Source organism: Microcaecilia unicolor, chromosome 1 (genome assembly GCF_901765095.1).
Source record: "Microcaecilia unicolor chromosome 1, aMicUni1.1, whole genome shotgun sequence".
In the NCBI taxonomy this organism is placed as follows: Eukaryota; Metazoa; Chordata; class Amphibia; order Gymnophiona; family Siphonopidae; genus Microcaecilia; species Microcaecilia unicolor.
Window position 1 is genome coordinate 467904559 of NC_044031.1, and position 19061 is coordinate 467923619.

Here is a 19061-nt window from a genome sequence, read left to right on the forward strand (position 1 = left end):
GGGGGGGGGGGGGGGGGGGGGGCGGTAGGTGCGGTCCGCCCCGGGTGCATGCCGCTGAGGGGGGTACCGCGCGCACGTCCTCCGTTGTTCCATGCTTCTTCTCTGCCCTGGAACAGGTCCCTGCTCTAATTGCTAGAGTGGCGACCACTGTCCATGGTTACAGCGGGCAATGTTCGTATGCGAGTCAGAGCTGGGGGGAGGGAGAACAACAGGAGTCCTGGGGCCAGCTGTCAGTAAGGTCCTCCAGGCTGCAGCACCTAATTCTATTCCTGTGCAAATTATGTTGCATGCATGGTGTTCCACTGCCCCAGCGAGACTTGTCAGGTCTGCTTGCGGCAGAGGAGGCTTAGCCTCCCCAAACCTCTTATTCTGGGCACCTATGCGTGTTAGTTAGTTACAGCAAAGTGCTTAACATTAACTGGAAACTGTCAATCAATCTGCATATTTCAAGTTGGTTTCTCAAATTGTTTGGCATGTATTTACGATGAAGAAACTCTCCTATATTATTGACAGCTATCCAGATGTTTTGGTCATTTGAAAGCCTTTTAGACCTTTTAAAAAGAGAATCCTTAGGAGGGCTAATTAGATGGTTAGTTAAATAAGATGTAGAATTATGGAGGTCTAAAGATAAGTGGCAGGTAGTGAGAGGAAAGATTAGAAAAGTATAAACCCCATTCCCTTGATCTAACAGTGCCCCTTAATGACATCCTCACTGCTATCATCTTTCTTTGTTTTGCTGGCAAAATGTTTTTCCAGTGGAAAATGTAATACCCACTACATCATATAGCGTTGGTTGTTGAAATATGGATTTATGATTGCCTTGTAAAATGTACTTCTGCTGTTTATCCTTTGGTCAAGAAAGTTTTTTGTTAACATTAAAAAATAAAAAAACAAGACAAAAATAAAATAAAGTGTATGTTATTTAATATGCACATCTGTGCAAGGGTGCCACAGAACTGCATATATTAACATAAGTTTCTGACATATCTACCCTGGGCTGCTCAATTCAGACAGAAACACTTCCATTTTATTTGAAATCTTGATCATAAAGCAAAGTTGTATATCTGTAACAGATATTCTCCAAATATCAGTCCCCATCGACGATGGCATCACCTGATGAAGCCCAGGCCAGAAAGAGCATAAAGAAAGCTTCAGAACATTCTAGGGCAGTGCTCCACACTTATATGGGCTTTCCACAGTCAGCATTGTTAGAGTAGACCACCTGAGTTCCATATAAAGCTCTAAATTAGAAGAATCCAGGGGAGGCAAGAGGGTTGTGTAAGGTGTGATAACCTGCTGTTTTTGGAGAACACCTGCCTGCAGCAGTCCCAAGATTATTAGGGTTATAAGAAGTCCATCTTGCTTATTCTTTTAGATTGCTCCAAGTAGAAATCTAAGTCTCTTTTGTAATCCAAGGTGTACAAAGTGCTTTCAATGTTGTGGACATATGGAAAGGGAAAAAACTGAAGTATGATCGACTGGTTAAGCTTCAAATTCAACCCCACCTTAGCAAGAAACTTGTATGAAAAACTACCGCATCATTTAACAGTTTTGTATAGGATGGATCACTGTTCTCACTAGACCTCGTTGACTCTGTGTGCTACAGTGACCATCAGTAAAATAAGACTCTGCAGATCAGGTATTTCTAGTTTACAGAATCTAGTGGCTCAAAGGCAGCTTTCATCTTCTGGGTCAGTATCACAGAGGTCCCAAAGAACATGCAGGAAAGTCCAACAGGAGGCTTCAATATTTAGTTTATTTCCTACCATTTAACTACTCTTTATTAACATTACAGGATGACAAACTCATTTTTTCTTTTTGTTGTTGTTTCAGCTGACATGGAATCTGCAGCTGAAATTTGCCATTCAGTTTCTGCAGAGGCTGAAGTTAAAACTGAAACTGCCCCACCCCCAAACCACAGCAACTTTAGCTCCCTCATCCCTCAACAATAACAGCCTCCACTACTTTCTCCTCCACCCCAACTCATAGGCCCCCCTCCCCAGGCCTACTTTACAACCCCTGGTGGTCTAGTGGCTAATTGGAACAGGGGCGATCTCCAGTTGCATCTACCCACGCTAGCTCCAAACTCAAAATGGCTTCCACATTCTCCAGCTGCTATTCCAGGCTCTTTTGGGCAGGGTTCGTCGGATATGGGGCTTCTGAGTAAAAAAAAAAAAAAAAAAAGGATCAAGAGAGCGCAAATATTACGAGTACTCAAGCGGCCATGGCCATTAAGGGTTCTATATGCTGATAACCTTCACTGGGTTGGATATGACTGGTAGTGGCACACTGTGGTAGTATTTTTATGGCATTGTTTTCTTTATGGGCAATTTCCATATTTGCGTTGTATTTACCATGTTGTGAAATGTGCTCTTCTCTTGTTAATAAAAATATTTAAAAAAAAAAAAACTTGAAAGCTTTCTGGGGAGTCAGGTGGAGCCCTTGCCCCCCCTCCCAAAAAATAACCTGGTGGGCCAGTGGGCCCACTGACCCCCCCATCTAATTTAACACTGGCCCTGGTGGTCTAGTGTAATCCCATCCCCCTGACCCCCTCCGCATACCTTGCATAGTCGAAGGCAGGAGGGAGGCCACTGGGTCCGCCTGCTGTGAAATGACAGTGCCCTGCCCCTTCCTGGTGCATCCTGGAATGTACTGGGAGGGGGCTAAAGTACCATATAAGGAGTTTTTTCCCCTTATATGATACTGCCCATCATTTTGCAGCAGGCAGGCCCAGAGGCAGGAGGAAGTAGGACTCCCTCCAACTATGCAAGGTAAATGGAGAAGGTCGGGGGTGGGTAGGATTACACTAGGCCACCAGAGCCAGTGTTAAGTTAGGGGGGGTGTTGGTGGGCCTACTGGACCACCAGGGTATTCTTTTTAGGGGGGGCCGGAGGGGTCCACAGGAGTCCCCTGGAAGTTTCAAAGTTTTGGTGAGGGGGATTGGGGGGTCCAATCGTTACTGGACATACGCACAAAAGCTGTACCTACCGCACAGCCCTTGTGGGCATGCGCCAGGAATGTGTGGACCCTTTTACTGACCAATGCTCAACACTAACAGCGTGCATATAATTTGCATACTGTTAGTGTAGAGCATTGGTTGGCAATTCCGACTTGCTGTTGAGCCGGTGTTTTTCTGGCACTGTTCCCTACAGTGCTGGAGTTTTGTTCATCAGGCCCTAAAACTCCACTTCTAAGACATTTCAAGTTGCACCTGCTTATTTATGTAGGCTGCTTGTATGTCTAATTTATGTTTAGTTAAATGTCACCATTTTGACCTACATGTTAGATACTTAAGTGGTGCCACCCCTAAAATGCCCCAAAGACCTCTCCTCCCCTTTTCAGACATTAAAAAAAAAGGCAATCTCTTTTGAGATCTGCCAGGTAAATTGTATGTATCACCCCTCTTCCTTTCAGGAGATGTTTGACTCCATTCCTAAGCTTACCACAGATGCTGCCTTACAGGAGATGCAGTGAATGATTTTGCATAGAGCACATACATTACTAAACATCAGGCAAAGCTGATGGGCCTTTGGGAGAGTGGTATCTCTGACAAATATAAGCATCTTCCTGATATTTTTCCTCCATTCTTTCCTGGAAGTGTGAAGCTCAGCCTCCTTTGGCTGAGAGTCCTACTGAAAAAGGTGTGAGCAAATCTAAAATAAATAAAGTAATAGAGGACACATTAGGCTTGCCTATACAATGGTCATATGAGGTGTTGCTGATGGGGGATCTGCAGCACATCTTTGCAGGGGCTTTGGGATCATCACCACAAACGCTTTGTGGGGGGTTGCCATCCTCCTTGCACTTAGGGCAATCCTGAGGTTCTGGATGAGTGAGATAACCCTATCAGCTCATGTGTGGGACAGAGTGATGCATGAAATGGCTGAATGGGAGTTGCAGTCTACCAAGGCAAGGCGAGCTGCGTCTAAACAATCGTATCTTGCCTTATGGAGGCAGCTCCAGGATAAGATCACAGTTGGAAACTAAGTTATTAGTCCGCCTTTTGGATATTTCCTTTTTGTTTTACTACTTCCCTTTCTCTTTTTTTTTTTTCTTGGCCCCCACTATTTTTGATATCCTTCCTTTCTTTACATTGCCAATTTGCAACACTTTTAGAAGGCGCTGTGGGTTTCCTCCCTTGTAATTCACTGGACTAATGATAGTATGGTTGTATGGAAAGCACTGCCGGTGGGGGAGAGGGAGATGAAATAGTGGGTACTGGGCAGGGGAGAGGATGGGGTGTTATAGAGGATTTAAAAAAAAAATATATATATATATATATATATGAAAACTGTTAAAGCCAAGGGAATATTCTGCCTTATGCAGTGATCCAGCAGCTCATTCTTTGTTTACTATGATTTCTTTTGTTTGGCGCTGTTTCTCTGGATCCTGGTTGGACACCTATGAGTTGTTGATCTTCTATGTATTTTCTACATCGTTTTTCAACTGTCCCAGATCTTGGGTTTCAATAAAGATATTCGCAACAAAAAAGAAAAAAAAAAGGTGGGAGCTCTATACACTGCCTGAACCAAAGAATAAGACCTTACTGTCAGAGCAGCTGAGTTTCTTGCTCCTTTGAATGGAGATAAGGGTACTGCTCACCTGCTATGTGGCTTGAGAGAAGCAAGCTGTCCTGTTTCCGTAACAGTTAACTGGCTGCTAACATTTATGCTCGCTCTGCCCCGCATTACTTGTCTCTCATGTGAAAGAACACACACACACAAGTTTTATATGGGAACTCCTTAATAAGAGCTGGCTGAAGCTTTAAGAAAAAATGTTCACGGAAACTTCCTAATGAAAGTCAGATGTTATGGATCATGGCTCCTAATAAAAGAGAGGATGAAAAAAAAAAAACAGTTATATAAGAAAGGGCCGGACGGGAAAGAGTTAGAAAGCACACTGTTGCATAATGGATCTCTGATAAGAACTGGAAAAAGATCATCATGAAAAAATATTGATTAAACAAAACTTTAAACTGTGCTATTTTGTAAAAACCTACAAGCATCTATTAGGGGTGCAATTATATAACAAGGCGCCTCCAATTAGGAAGGCATGCGGTAGGAGCCAATTCTATTAAGGAAAGCTTACACCTACTTTTCTTTATAGAAACCTGGTTATGTTAGTAATTAACATTTAGGCACTCGCACATATGCCTTACATTTAGTTGATATAAGCGTGAGCATCTAAGTGTGGCAGATACTCATAGACGTGGGAGCCCTGCCTATGCTTTGCCCATGCCCCACCCCTGTATATGCCCCTTTGCAAATATGCACTGCGCATGTTAAGTGCTTAAGCCCATAAATGTCAGCTTAGGTTATAGAATTGCCCTGCTAATGAGTATTTATATCCCTATAGGTACAAAGGTGAGACTGATTCATACAGTTCATCCTGAAACCTGCTGTGTATAAAATCTCTTATGGTACCAAAAGACCAACTGGTGTAGTGCAGAACCTTAGTTGCATATTGGTTCAGGACAAAACTGGAACCATGTAAGGTGTGAAACTTTGTTACTGAAATCTGGACAGGTTTAAAAGCTCATTCATTACAGCACCAATTTCACGATGGGTAATGAAAAGTTCATCCCTGTTACAGGGTTTTCTTTTGCATTTCATTTTCCCTAAACATTGAGAATTGCGTTCAGTTCTGGTCACTGTATCTCAAAAAAGACACAGCAGAACTAGAAAAGGTTCAAAGGGCGACCAAAATGATAAAGGGAGTGAAACTCCTCTCATATGAGGAGAGGTTAGGGCTCTTCAGCTTGGAAAAGAAAGAGCTGTGGGGAGATATGATTGAGGTCTACAAAATCCGGAGTGGTGTGGAGCAGGTGGAAGTGAATTGATTTTTCACTCTTTCAAAAAGTACAAAGACCAGGGGACACTCAATGAAATTACAAGGAAATACTTTTAAAACAAATAGGAGGAAATATTATTCACCCAACAAATAGTTAAGCTTTGGAACTCGTTTGGACACATTCCTGGAGGAAAGGTCCATAGTCTGCTATTAAGGCAGACATGGGGAAGCCACTGCTAGGCCTGGGATTTGTAGCATGGAATGTTGCTCCTATTTGGGTTTCTATTTCAAAAATATACAAGGGAAAAAGGGCTGCTACTCAACAAAAATGCTACATAAAAATAGGAGTGATGTCCTGTGGCAACAAAAAATTGTATCACATATGTAAGAATGTCTCACTGAGAAACTAACACGTTCTACAATTTTATTCTCTCAATTCAAATCTATCAAAATGTTATCAAAATACTGATATTTTTAAAAGGACAAAGAGGCATCAGATGGCCAACAAGGCAAGCTATCAGACCTCTGATAGCGCACAGTTATTCCAAATCCAAGCTTTTACTAGCATTCATCAATCATTTGCTTCAATGTTCCTGTTATTTTTTCTCATTAGTATGATTGAATAATAAAAAGAGCTGACAACAGTCTTTACATTTCAAACTTCATAGGAACTCATAAAGAGGAAAAAACAGTGACCACTTAGATTCATAAACATGGGACTCAGCATTGACATTGCCTACGCAGGACAAAAAGCGTTTCAGTCTCCTGACCTGCTTTGGGGGATTGTTCATATTTAGGTGTCTGCCAGGTACTTGTGACCTGGACTGGCCACTGTTGTAAGCTGGATACTGGGCTAAAAGGACCACTGGTCTGACCCAATATGGCTATTCTTATGTTTTTATTCCCACTACCAGCAGCCTTTGGAAGAAATTTCCTTTACTTCGTTTTGTTAGTGGGATAGGTTCTCCTCTTCCACTTTCCTAAGTCCCTCAATTAATTTCCTTATTTTGGGGTTGTTAATGTGAACTATTCCTGTTTGTTTGCTTTAATGTATTGTATTTGTTCATTGCTTTATTTCCTTGGAATGGATAGCATTTTCTGTTTTCATGTGTTATAATTGAGATGTAATTGAAATTATGTATAAATAAAAAATCCAAAACATTATCACCACATAAATTCCTGCACCTCAGTTTCCATAAACAAAATGACTGGGCAGACTTCTACGGTCTACGCCCTGTTTGTGACTGAATAGATGTGGATGGGCTGGAGTGTAAAATTTAAGGGGTTTTGACGTTAGCTTCAGAACTTAGTACAACAGTAGTGCTGGGCTAACTTCTACGGTCTGTGCCCTGAGAATGGCAAGGACAAATCAAACTCTGGTATAAAGTATCACATACCATGTAAAATTAGTTTATCTTGTTGGGCAGACTGGATGGACCGTTCAGGTCTTTATCTGCCGTCATTTACTATGTTACTATGAAGTTCAACATGGTGATCCACATACTTACTAAAGTGCATTACTGCATTGGCACAAGTTATTAGTAACTAGGGGTGATTACATAAAATGGGATTTGTGGTACAATAAGAAGCATTGCCTATGTTAATACCCACTAAACTCGTAGTGTATATCAGTAGCAAAGCAAAATGGCTATCTTTGTATGTTTTGGAAAATGGCCACTTGCTAGATGTTTTTGTACTCTGTACATTTATCCTTTTGATCCATTTTCGAAAAAAAAAAAAAATGCCAAGTGAAAAAACGCACAAAATCAAGCCACTGGGATGTAGAAGGAACCAGTATTCCTAGTAGAATGGCCACACAGGCATCTCAGCACAGCAATGGGGTACCCTAGGGGGCACTGCAGTGGATGTCACATAAAAGCTCCCAGGTACACATCTCACCCTTACCACCCCCCCATATATTGTATGATGAGCCCTCCAAAACCCACCAAAAACTTACTGTACCCAACTAATACACCACTTCAATAGCCCTTACGGCTGCAAGTGTCAACTATATGTGGGTATAGTAGCTTTTTGGTGGGTTTTAAGAGATGACACTTTCCACCACAAGTATAACAGTTAGAGTGGATTATGGACCTGGGCTGCCTTCGCCACAGTACACTGCACCAACCACTAAGCAACTCTAGGGACCTGCTTGCTGCTCTAATAGGACTGGCCACAACACCTGAAGCTGTCAGAGGCTGGGATGTACCGTTTTTTCACATTTTGGGGGGACGGGAGGAGGTCAATAACCAGTGGGGGGTCATTCCTTTATTTATCCAGTGGTCATCTAGTCATTTAGGGCACTTTTTATGGCTTAGTTGTTATTAAAACAGGTCAAAACAACTTAATTGAACAAAACAAAAAACGTCCAGGAGTAAAACTATGGCAGAAAAATATTCAAGTTCTGGGAATGCCCTAATCCCACCCCCCAACACCCCCCCTCCTTGTGATTTGGACACACTACAGATGAAATGCATAGATAAACGTCTGCAAAATAGGTTTTGAAAACAATGATTTGAACGTTTTGGCAAGCAAAGTCTGTGAAATGAAAAGAAATTGTTCACATACTTTTGTCACATTGCAGTCAGTGTAGTGGTCAATAGCATCAAAAATAGTACAAGAAATGCAAGGAATTTGTTCTCACACTATGTATTCTTAAACAGAAATAGCAATATTTCATTTAAAATGCCATCTCTACACTCCTTAACAAAAATTAATGATAGGAGGGGACCGTTTTTCTGCTTTTACAAACACTTATAACTGTATTTCCTATCTCATGACTCCTATGGGAAAGCATTATCCATAGATAAACAATTTCCAGACCAGATAACTTTGTTTTTTTGGCTGAACAGTTCCACACAGCAACAGCCTTCAGCATTCTGCCTTCTTACGCGCCTACCAAGCTTCCTAGGTGATGTAATGGAAGAAAATCAACATACTACTAAGCCCTGGAAGGAAAATCAAATTAGCTAAATGCTTTATTTTTTCCACAAACAAGCATGCTTCACATTTCTGTATAATCACTGGGGAGCCAGAGAAGGTTGGGAGTAGAGATTCTAAGAACTGAGAAGGCAATATTTTATTGTTAACGTCAAACAACACTACCTCTAAATGTTTATGTTTACTGTAATTTAATATACAGCCTCTCTCTTGGGAAATCAAGGCGGCTTACTGTTTAATCAGTAAATATTAGAAATGGAACTCCATTGTAATAGAGAGTGGAAGGGAAGAAACTAGAAAGTTAACATAGTAAAATATCTTAAACGTTCCTTTGAAGGGTACATAAGAACATAAGAGTAGCCATACTGGGTCAGACCAATGGTCCACCTAGCCCAGTATTCTGTTTTCCAAACAGTAGCCAAGCCAGGTCACAAGCACCTGGCAGAAACCCAATTAGCAGCAACATTCCATGCTACCAATCCTGTGGTAAGTCCCCATGTCTGTCTCAATAGTAGACTATGGACTTTTCCTCCAGGAATTTGTCTAAACCTTTTTTTAAACCCAGATATGCTAACCGCTGTTACTACATCATTGGCAAAGAGTTCCAGAGCTTAACTATTCTTGAGTGAAAAAATACTTCCTCCTATTTGTTTTAAGTATTTCCATGTAACCTCCTCGAGCGTTCCCTAGTCTTTGTACTTTTGGAACGAGTATCCTGAAACTCAGACGTTTAACAGTATTGTGCTTCAGACTATAACATTTAGGACATACTAAGGTAGACCTGGGAAACGCATGAAAACTGTCTAGTTTTAGGGATCTTACCAGGCACTTGTGACTTGGATAGGCTATTTTTGGAAATAGGATGCTGGGCTTGATGGACCTTTGGTCTAACCCAGTATAGCAATTGTTACGTTCGTAAATTAGCAATTCAAAAATTTATTTTCTGATTGGAATGCTGTCTGGGCAGAGGCACAAAATATCAGTTTACCATAATTTCATATTTCATCAAATAAATCTGTCATGAATTTTCTTGCGATGTTAGATTCAGATTCAGACTTTCATTACTGGAGAATCTGGCTCTCAGTTGAAAGAGAGCTCTAAATTTCTCAAGTCTCATTTTTCAAGAAGTTAGACAATTACTCTTCCAAGTCTTGGGAAAGATGTTGCTATCATCTCTAATGCAAATCAAGCTGTGGCATATGAATGCTTCTTACTGGACTGGCTAACCAACGTGAATTTCAGAGAAAATACATCTATGTATATGAGTGAATATATATACTACTACTACTTATTTCTATAGCGCTACTAGACGTACGCAGCGCTGTACACTTGAACATGAAGAGACAGTCCCTGCTCGACAGAGCTTACTATCTGAATTAGGACAGACAACAGGACAAACAAGAGATAAGGGAATATTAAAGTGAGGATGATAACATAAGGGTTCTATATATGGTCAGGATACTTTTGGCCTACCGCCTGACCCCCCCCCACCCCCCAACATGTGTTGATAAACCTGAAAACGTCCAGTTTCAATGAAACACCTTGCAAGTATTTCTTTGAAACACAAAATGTAGCATTTAAATAGCTACGTACATTCGGGGCTGCTATCCAGATAGTGGGGGGGGGGGGGGGGGGGACTGAATCTAGTTGGGCTGATACCATATACACAGTTACAAAAAAAAAAAAAAAAAAGACACACAGTTTGTTTCTTTGCATAACTCTGTCAAACCTTGACCAATTTCAATAAAATTTGGGATGCATCATAAATATCAATAAGCCTACACTCATGCCGGCCACTCACCTAAACAATGTCGCCACCACTAGAGATTATCATTATGATACATGCAGATGCCATTTTACTTTAAACAGTTACTGTGATGTTCAGTGAAGAGAGATCTGATCCTTATCAAAGATTTGTATCTGGAGAAAGGTTATGGTTCTCATAGATGGTGCCAAGAGTTTCCAGATTTAAAAAAAAACCCCAAAGAGACTGAAGAGGGTAAACATAGAAATTGCAAGAAAAGGGCTTAACAAGTGGCAGGGTCTCAACAGTTTGACTGAAGAAACATCGTGACAGTTGAAGAACCAGATGTTGAAATGACATTGTTTAGGTAAGTGGCTTATTACAAATTTAGGGGTCCTTTTACTAAGTTGCGCTAAAAGTGGCCAATGGTAGGCTTATACGTGGTTTCCCATGCACTCCAGGCACTTTTTAGCGTGGCTCTAAAATGGCAGAATTTTATTTCCCCACATTCTACCAGTATTGGGTTCACAAGGATAGCTATAACAACATGTATCTCATTCAAAGCCTCTCAAGTGAGTAATCTTAGTAAGTATTTTATATTTTTTTCTTTTTAAAATTTCTATAATATATTGATCAGGACTGAGCAACCACGGAATACTCTTTTTGTTCCACAAGCCTTGGAGGTCACGAAACCTTGGCCATGTTTGGCTGTGGAATAGAGTTTGCTGTAAAGAAGATCCAGCACTTGGACCTCACAAAAAAGGTGCCGGTACACCCGGGTCCGGGCCTGGGCGGCCCGCCCTGGGCCAACAAAAAAAGCACTGGTAGCAGTGACCAAGAACCTTTGCAGTCAGACTGAGAGGAAGGCCCAATAAGACCATGTTTCACTGAATGAGAAGGAATGTAGAAAATAAAAATAAATTTCCATAATGGAATTTAAAGATGCCTTTGTGAAAAACTGAGCCATGCTCATGTTATGCCTTTATACTAATTTAATCATTCTGTCTAATCCATTTTTCTTTTTTGTTACTACTTTATACACATAACAAAAACACCTCAGCTCACACTCCTCTACTTTATTTCACAAGAGAGAAAGCAATTTCCAATATCTGCTTGGAAAGTTCTGCTGTCCATATTCCTGCTCTCCCCCCAGTTTACCAATCTAAGTAGTCAAAATGCATAGAAGAAAACTGATCTCTGCTTTTTTGAACTACTGTACCAGACGCATACTCGGTGAGCAGACATGAGGTGGGTAAACACTGCACAGTATAACAGCTCTAATTCTTCAGGGTAAGCCATGTGAGTAGAGAGACACAAACAACAAGATTCTATACGGTTGCCCAAAGTTGGGTGTGCAAAATTGGGCACGGTTCACAGATCCACATGCAACTAATTAGTTAATAGCCATTATCAATAATTGGTATTAACTAGCAGGTCACTTGGTTTATGCAGGGATCCGCACTGTGCCCTATTTTATAAACAGCGCACCTAAACATTACAGCGAGCAACTCAAAGGGGGCATGGGCAATGGCCATGGGAGGGGCATGAGCAGGTCAGGGGTGTTCTTGGAAATTAGGAGCGATGTTTTAGAATAGAAGTGGTGGACTGATAGGAATCTGGGCCCCGGGCAATAAGGGTCATGGACCCTAACCACCTATCCAAAGTGATTAAACTAGATAAGGGCAAGGGGAGAGTGGGCATCTACTGCTGTGAGCCCTCAGGCCACTGCCTTGATGTATCCAATGGTCAGTCCACCCAACTTCCATTAGTTGCTGGCCACCAGCATTTACAACCAGTTTTCAGTAGACGTAAGTGCCATGCCCAAAGTTAGGAGAGAGATATGCGCTGTTAGTATTCTGTAAAGGGCGCTCCACGCAGAGCACCTGTGCATATACTGGTTTAGTGCGGATCTTAACAGCGCCTAACTTTGGGTGACTTTGTATTCCCAAATCTGCTTCCAGCTCGCTGCCGTATTGCCATGTGAACATGGCAGAAAACCGGATCAGATCACTTGTGAATTTTGTTAACTGGTGAGGGATGAAGTACCTTCTGGCAGTGCTTCTCAACCCTCTCCTGAAGGAACATCTTGTAGGTCAGGTCTTCAGGATTACAACAATGAATATGCATGCGACAAGTCATATAGAGCAGAAATCCATTATATGCAAATCTAGTCTCATCCTGAAGACTGGACAGGCTATAATGTGCCTCCAGAAGAAGGTTGAGAAAGCACTGCCCTGTTGCAGACATGCACACATATAGCCTTCGGTCTCTTACCTTTCCAAACAGAGGTCCATGCAGCAAGATGCTTGAAGACACACTGCTTTTAAGCTCACCGTGGACAGCATCAAGAAAAATCCAGAATACCGCTTCAAAGAAAGAGGAAGGGGAAAGAGAGAAGATTTTTTAATGAATGCAAAAGTGGCATAATATAGAGGTAATCTTAGAGACAAAAATCTTAAACACAGGCAAAGCTCTACACAAGTCCAGAATACAATAAAAGCAGATATGAATACACCTAACTCTGCCCAATTTATTTTTACCTTAAAGGACTTCACTATAGCTGTCTCTATTTAGAAGATGTGGAGTGCAGTGATCTATTGTCTAAAGCCTCAAAAGCAAAGTTGCTTCAATTCACTGCAGACATGTGTGGGCTGAGGAAAAACAGGGTTCAAAACATCCCTCATACTCCTTGTGGCCCTTGGGCAACTCACTAACAATCTATTGCATCAAATAGAAGCTTGTATGTTGACAGGAACAGGGAAACACATACTACACCCGAGGTAACTCGCCTTGAGCTACTACTGGAAAGACCGCATCCTTATTTAACCAATAGCCTCCCTTTAAAGCAATTTATACTCATTTTATGTGATGGAAGGTGAACCCCCCCCCCCCCGCCAAATCTAGTGACATGATCCAAAATAATTCAAATTGATACGAAGTGAGTTTAGGAGAAATCCTTTTTATTTATTGAGTTTACAAACATCATCACAAGATAATCTGCTTAAGAAATAACTGTAGTCCATCCCGGTGCATTATATACAATAACATACAAGGAAACCATCAGATTTGATGCAATTCATATCAGACCATATACAAATATAGGGGGTGAAGATAATCGGGTAGAAGAGAAAAAAAATACATAAATCAAGAAAAGGCATCAGTGCAAAGATCCCTCCTAGTACCAAATACTCAAAGATGCAGCATTAACAGAAAATTTGATAAAATCAATAAAACTCTCAACTGCTCTATAGTGAAGAGCAAACAATTCATCCAATATATTTTGTCAGAGATTTACAGTGAGGACAATGAAAAAAAAAAAGAAGTTTCCAATTCCTAAGTAACTTTAGAAACATCTGGAAAATCTGGTTCTTCAGATTTCCTGACCACACACATGACATGGCATACTTCTTGCTCAAAGACAAAAGATGAATCAGACTTCCAACGAAAAGCTGTCAAATCCACTGTGTTAAGACAGCCTGCATTCCTTACAGACCTCCCCCCATTGCATATCCTATTCATATCATTGGCATAGTTTCCACTTTAATATTTAAAATATATTTTGGAAGTTTTAAAGAGCTCTCTTGAAACAATCCACAGAGGCTTGGGAAAGTTCAGAAGGCAAAGATATAAATACCTATGTTGATTTTCCATCTACTCAAGTTTATGATGTAACATCATTTTATCTAAGAGAAGCATTAACTTTCTGAACTTCTGTAACATCCCCTTCAACTTTAGTCTCTCAATACAATCTGTAGAACAGGACTCTGGTTCCATGCCGCAATATCCAAAGATGACTTGAAGACCGACGTATCCAATTTGATTAAAACTGCCAAAAGATTGTCCATAATCATCACCACGGGCTTATATTAATAGAAGAGACAAACTTGTTCACTGCATGCCAGAAAATTCTGCAGCCTTCACTCTTTGCTAGACAGGCCCAAACTCCAACCTCTTATTTATTTATTTGTATCCCACATTTTCCCACCTATTTGTAGGCTCAATGTGGCTTATGTAGTACCGGAGAGGCCTTTGCTGACTCCGGTGTGAACAAATACAAAGTGATGTGGTCAGGGCCGCCGAGAGGGGGGGGGACAGGAGGGACAAAAGTCCCCGGGCACGGGCCTCCGAGGGGGCCCCGGTGCCGCCGCCTGGCCCGCCCTCCGTCGCTCCCGGAACTAACCTTAAGCCTCCTTTCACTTCGCAGCAAGCAGCAGCAGGGCAGGCCACTCCTTCCTTCCGTGTCCCGCCCTCGCCTGACTTAACATCCGCGAGGGCGGGGCACGGAAGGAAGGAGGAGAGGTCTGCCCTGCCGCTGCTTGCTGCGAAGTGAAAGGAGGCTTAAGGCTAGTTCCGAGGGCCCGGCCGCGGGTGGAGGGGGGCCCGGCGATCTCGGGTGGGTGGGCGGCGGGGGGGGCCCGGTGATCTCCGGTGGACGGTGACCTCGGGTGGGGGGGCCCGGGGGCGGCCTTGTCCCGGGCCCGGCTCTGGATGTGGTAAGATAAAGTTCATGTGGCATTACTCCTGGGGTCATTTTTTTCACCCAGTGGCATACCCAGCACACCTATGATGTGGCTGGCAGAGATTCCCAAGCCCCACCAGCTGAAAACTCCCAACAACTGTCCCTTCTGCATACCTTGCAAATAGCAGATCGTCGCCTGCAGCAAGCAGTGACTGACACATATTGCTTGCAATGGCCCCACTGTTTTCCCTCTGACGTATTCCTGCCTATGTGGAAACAGGAAGTTGCATCAGTGGGAAGACTGTGGGGTCAACATGAGCAGTGTGTATGAGTTGCTGTTTGCTGCCGGTGAAAATCTATTTAAAAGATATACGGGAGAGGGGGGATGTTTGAGAGACCATATGGCATGCAGGCGAGAGAAGAGAGACCAAATCACCTGTGGGATAGGGCAGGGTTCTTCTGCCCACCCATCTTGGGCTCAGGCCCACCCAAAATTGGGTGTCTGGCTACGCCCCTGGTGTGCGAGGAGCTGAGGGCCCAGCACAGACTAAAGGCCAGACACGGAGAAGGCTTGGCTGTCAGTGGAGCTGAAGAGGAAGTGAGATGCTCTGTCCCTGGCACAGAATCTTTGTCTCTCGGCGATTCTAGCTCTGGCAGCAAGAAGCCAGAAAAAAATAGGACTCCATGCTGCTTCTGGGGGTGGGGAAAAGAGAGACTTGTGAGGATATGTGTGGCTGGTGGTGGGGTTGGTTCAGGGGGTGACCTGAGAAAAAAAAGTGTGTGGCAGGAGGAGGGGAGACCTGAGAGGAAATGTGTGGCTGGGGGGAGGGGGGTGACTTGAGAAAAAAAGTGTGTGACAGGAGGAGGGGAAAACTGACAGGAAATATGTAGCTGGGGGGAGGGGGAGACCTGTGTGGCCTAGAAGGCACCGTAAAAAATTAATTGGACACTAAGGGTGCCATGAACCAAAAAATTTGGAAACCACTGACTTAATCCAATAAAAGGTAGCACCTTATACTGTTTTCTTTTACTTTTATTTATTAACCTTTTTTCTATACTTTCAAGTATATTAACACAGCAACCACACTACTGTATCCTTGCAAGCTGACAAACGGAATACAGTTTTTCATTAACGAGTACCCCTTTAACACTGGTAGAGAAAGATACCTGGCACAGCAGCCACTATGGAATCTGTAGAAGTAGAGAAATGGAAATTCCGTGACACTGAAGAGATCACCTAAAGGATATAACAACATCCCTCAGTGGAAAACTGGCAAAAGTGTAACAGTGATTAAATGGTCATTGGTATAATATTCCTTCAAGTCTTTACAGCTGCACAGCTTTTCAATTTACTAAGGTTTCCACATTTCTAATGGTTTAATTATATTTCCTGACCACAATTTGTTCCAGAATTATATTATGCAGCATACAAAGACTTTTTTCTTTCCAGTGTAGTACAACCCAATTACTGAACCTGTGTTCGCCACAAACATTTCACTACAAAAAAGACTTGCTAAAAAACCAGGGGAGATGAGATTTCTCTAAAATTTATGAAAGAAACAGGAAAAAAAAATCTTGGCATAGAAGTACATAAGTATTGCCACACTGGGAATGACCAAAGGTCCATCAAGCCCAGCATCCTGTTTCCAACAGTGGCCAATCCAGATCACAAATACCTGGCAAGATCCCCCAAAAGTACAAAACATTCTATACTGCTTATCCCAGAAATAGTGGATTTTCCCCAAGTCCATTTAATAATGATCTATGGACTTTTTCTTTAGGAAGATGTCCAAACCTTTTTTAAACTCCGCTAAGCGAACCGCCTTTACTGGCAACGAATTCCAGAGTTTAATTACATGTTGAGTTCAGACTCAAAGAACACTCCACAACTTCATAGGAAAATCATTTCATATCAACAAATATGGTAGGTTAGATGAACACTGTTACAAACATGAAAAATGGAGGAAAAAGGCCTCAAGTCGCCCAAGGTGCTTCAATGCTTTCACGCATTAACTTAGTCATCAGTAAGACTTGTAATCAAATGAAGATGAAAGCAACAGAACGCTGAATCATTTTTGGGCACCCTCCCTCGATAAAGCTTTGGGCGAAACAGGACCCTGTCGGGAGAATAAGATAAGTGCGCTTGAAGTTTTGATCGTATGTACTATGCATTATAAAACTGTTTTTTATTTATAAGAGAAACCATTAAAGAAGAGGTAGATGTTACAGTTTTGTAAACTGCTGAGCTCTGCCTCAGCAGCTAGAGTGGTCTAGTAAGCTTGACTAAACTATATATAATAAAGTGACTGTGTATAAGAGAAGGTTTTTTGGCCAATGATGACGACTAAGTTTATGCGTGAAAGCACTGAAGCACTGCGGACAATTAATGAGGCCTTTTTCATGTTTGTAATACATAGGGCCCTGTTTACTAAGCAGCGCTCAAGCGTGTTAGCATTTTTATCGCACACTGATTAGCATGCGCTAAACGCTAAGTCGCCCATAGGAGCATATGGGCAACTCTAGTGTTTAGAATGTGCTAAAACCACTAGCGTGGCTTAGTAAACAGGGCCCATAGTGTTCATCTAACCCACAATATTTGTTGATACAAAAGCATCCAGTAACAAAAGTGAACCACACAGTCATGCAGGGTATTTTGTTTGGCTTTACGGTTATATATGTGACCTGTTCTCCACAGCCCATACAGACTTGCACTAACGCAACAGTTGGCTGGAAAGCCGCCTTCTATGATATGGTACTCAGTGCCTCTTGTTGACAAGTGGAAGCCACCACTTCCTTCCCTTCCCCTGGATTTGAGCTTACCACCTCTGTGGCATGCTTAGGCACAGCCAAACTCAGTGACTGATATCTGAATCTGGCCCCCTAGCACCACAAAACCAACAAGCAAATCACTCATTTTAAGTCAGCACTAGCATATTGTTTAGGCTGTTTACTAAAAAGGGACGTATGCAGCATGACCCATATTTGAGAACTGTGTTTCATTGATACAATGGAGGAATCTGCACTTCCCTCCCTCTAATGGCGTAGCCACAGGGGGGCCTTGGGTGTGAGGAAGTCCCCAGTGTGAGAAAATCAGTGGCTTGAATGGAGAGATTCATGCTAGTGCTAATAAGAGTTTACCCACTGCATTTCTACTGTTAGAGCAGTAAATAAACAGAATAGGACAGAATGATGGTAAGGCCATCCTAGTCTGCCCATTTTCCCTCTCGGCAGGTCATAAAGGACCCTGTGTACTAAGCCAAGCTGTAGACGCACTAGCATTTTTAGCGCGCGAAAATACTTGAGACACCCACAGGAATATAAAGGTGTCTCTAGTATTAGCACACGCTAAATTTTAGTGCATGCTAAAAACGCTAGCGCATCTTAGTAAACAGGGCTCTTAATCCTCCATTTGCCCAGGTACAAAATAAGTATCTGTATATAATGTGTAAACTGCTTTGATTGTAAGCACAGAAAGTTGGTATAGCAAATCCCTTCCCCTTTCCCTTCATAGGTTATATGTACCTCTACTTCAATGAGAGCACAAGGCCTGATCCACAGCCCACTTTCAGACAGAGGTCTGGCACAGGAGTTTAAAACTTAAGAGCTCTGTAACAAGAGTCAGATCACAGAAAATGCCTCAGAACTCAAACGACATCAGCACAATCTCTCACTAATTCTATGTCTTCTAAGGCAGTATTAATTACCAATACAGTTCGCTCCATAAACCTTCTTATTGAAAACAGCTTCACTTTCAGACTAAAATTCTTCAAAATCAGGTTTCTCATTCACCAAATACGTATTCCACATCATCACATATAAAAATCACATGCTATTTTTTTCCATATTCCACTTTCTCACAGGAGACTTATATACACACACATCTTGTCTGATCCAGATTCAGCCCTTCTCCCAAACAGTAACCCAAGCTGTTACCCTCGTAACTGACTCTACTGTACGCGTACTGTGGGAAAATGGATGCTCTAACAGACTCACTAAGACAAATCCCATTTCCCTGCTCTACGCTCGCTTTCCTTCAGGAGTGGGTCTTGTTCTATATTACCATAGTGTTCTGCCTTCCCTTCCACCCATCTCTTCTGTATTGGATCTTCCACCGTTCTCTCTCTCTCT

The 19061-nt window shown here is 42.2% G+C and overlaps 1 protein-coding gene across 1 annotated transcript in view; it reads right to left on the bottom strand.

The window, feature by feature from the left end:
- TMEM241 (transmembrane protein 241) overlaps window positions 1-19061 on the bottom strand; it is a 143197-nt gene that overhangs the window by 14029 nt on the left and 110107 nt on the right. Inside the window, exons 12-15 of the mRNA XM_030188024.1 lie at window positions 16101-16170; window positions 14130-14300; window positions 13664-13719; window positions 12749-12840 (exon numbers count right to left, since the gene is read on the bottom strand). Coding sequence (XP_030043884.1) covers window positions 12749-12840; window positions 13664-13719; window positions 14130-14300; window positions 16101-16170 — 389 coding nt within the window. The remainder of the gene's footprint in view (window positions 1-12748; window positions 12841-13663; window positions 13720-14129; window positions 14301-16100; window positions 16171-19061) is intronic.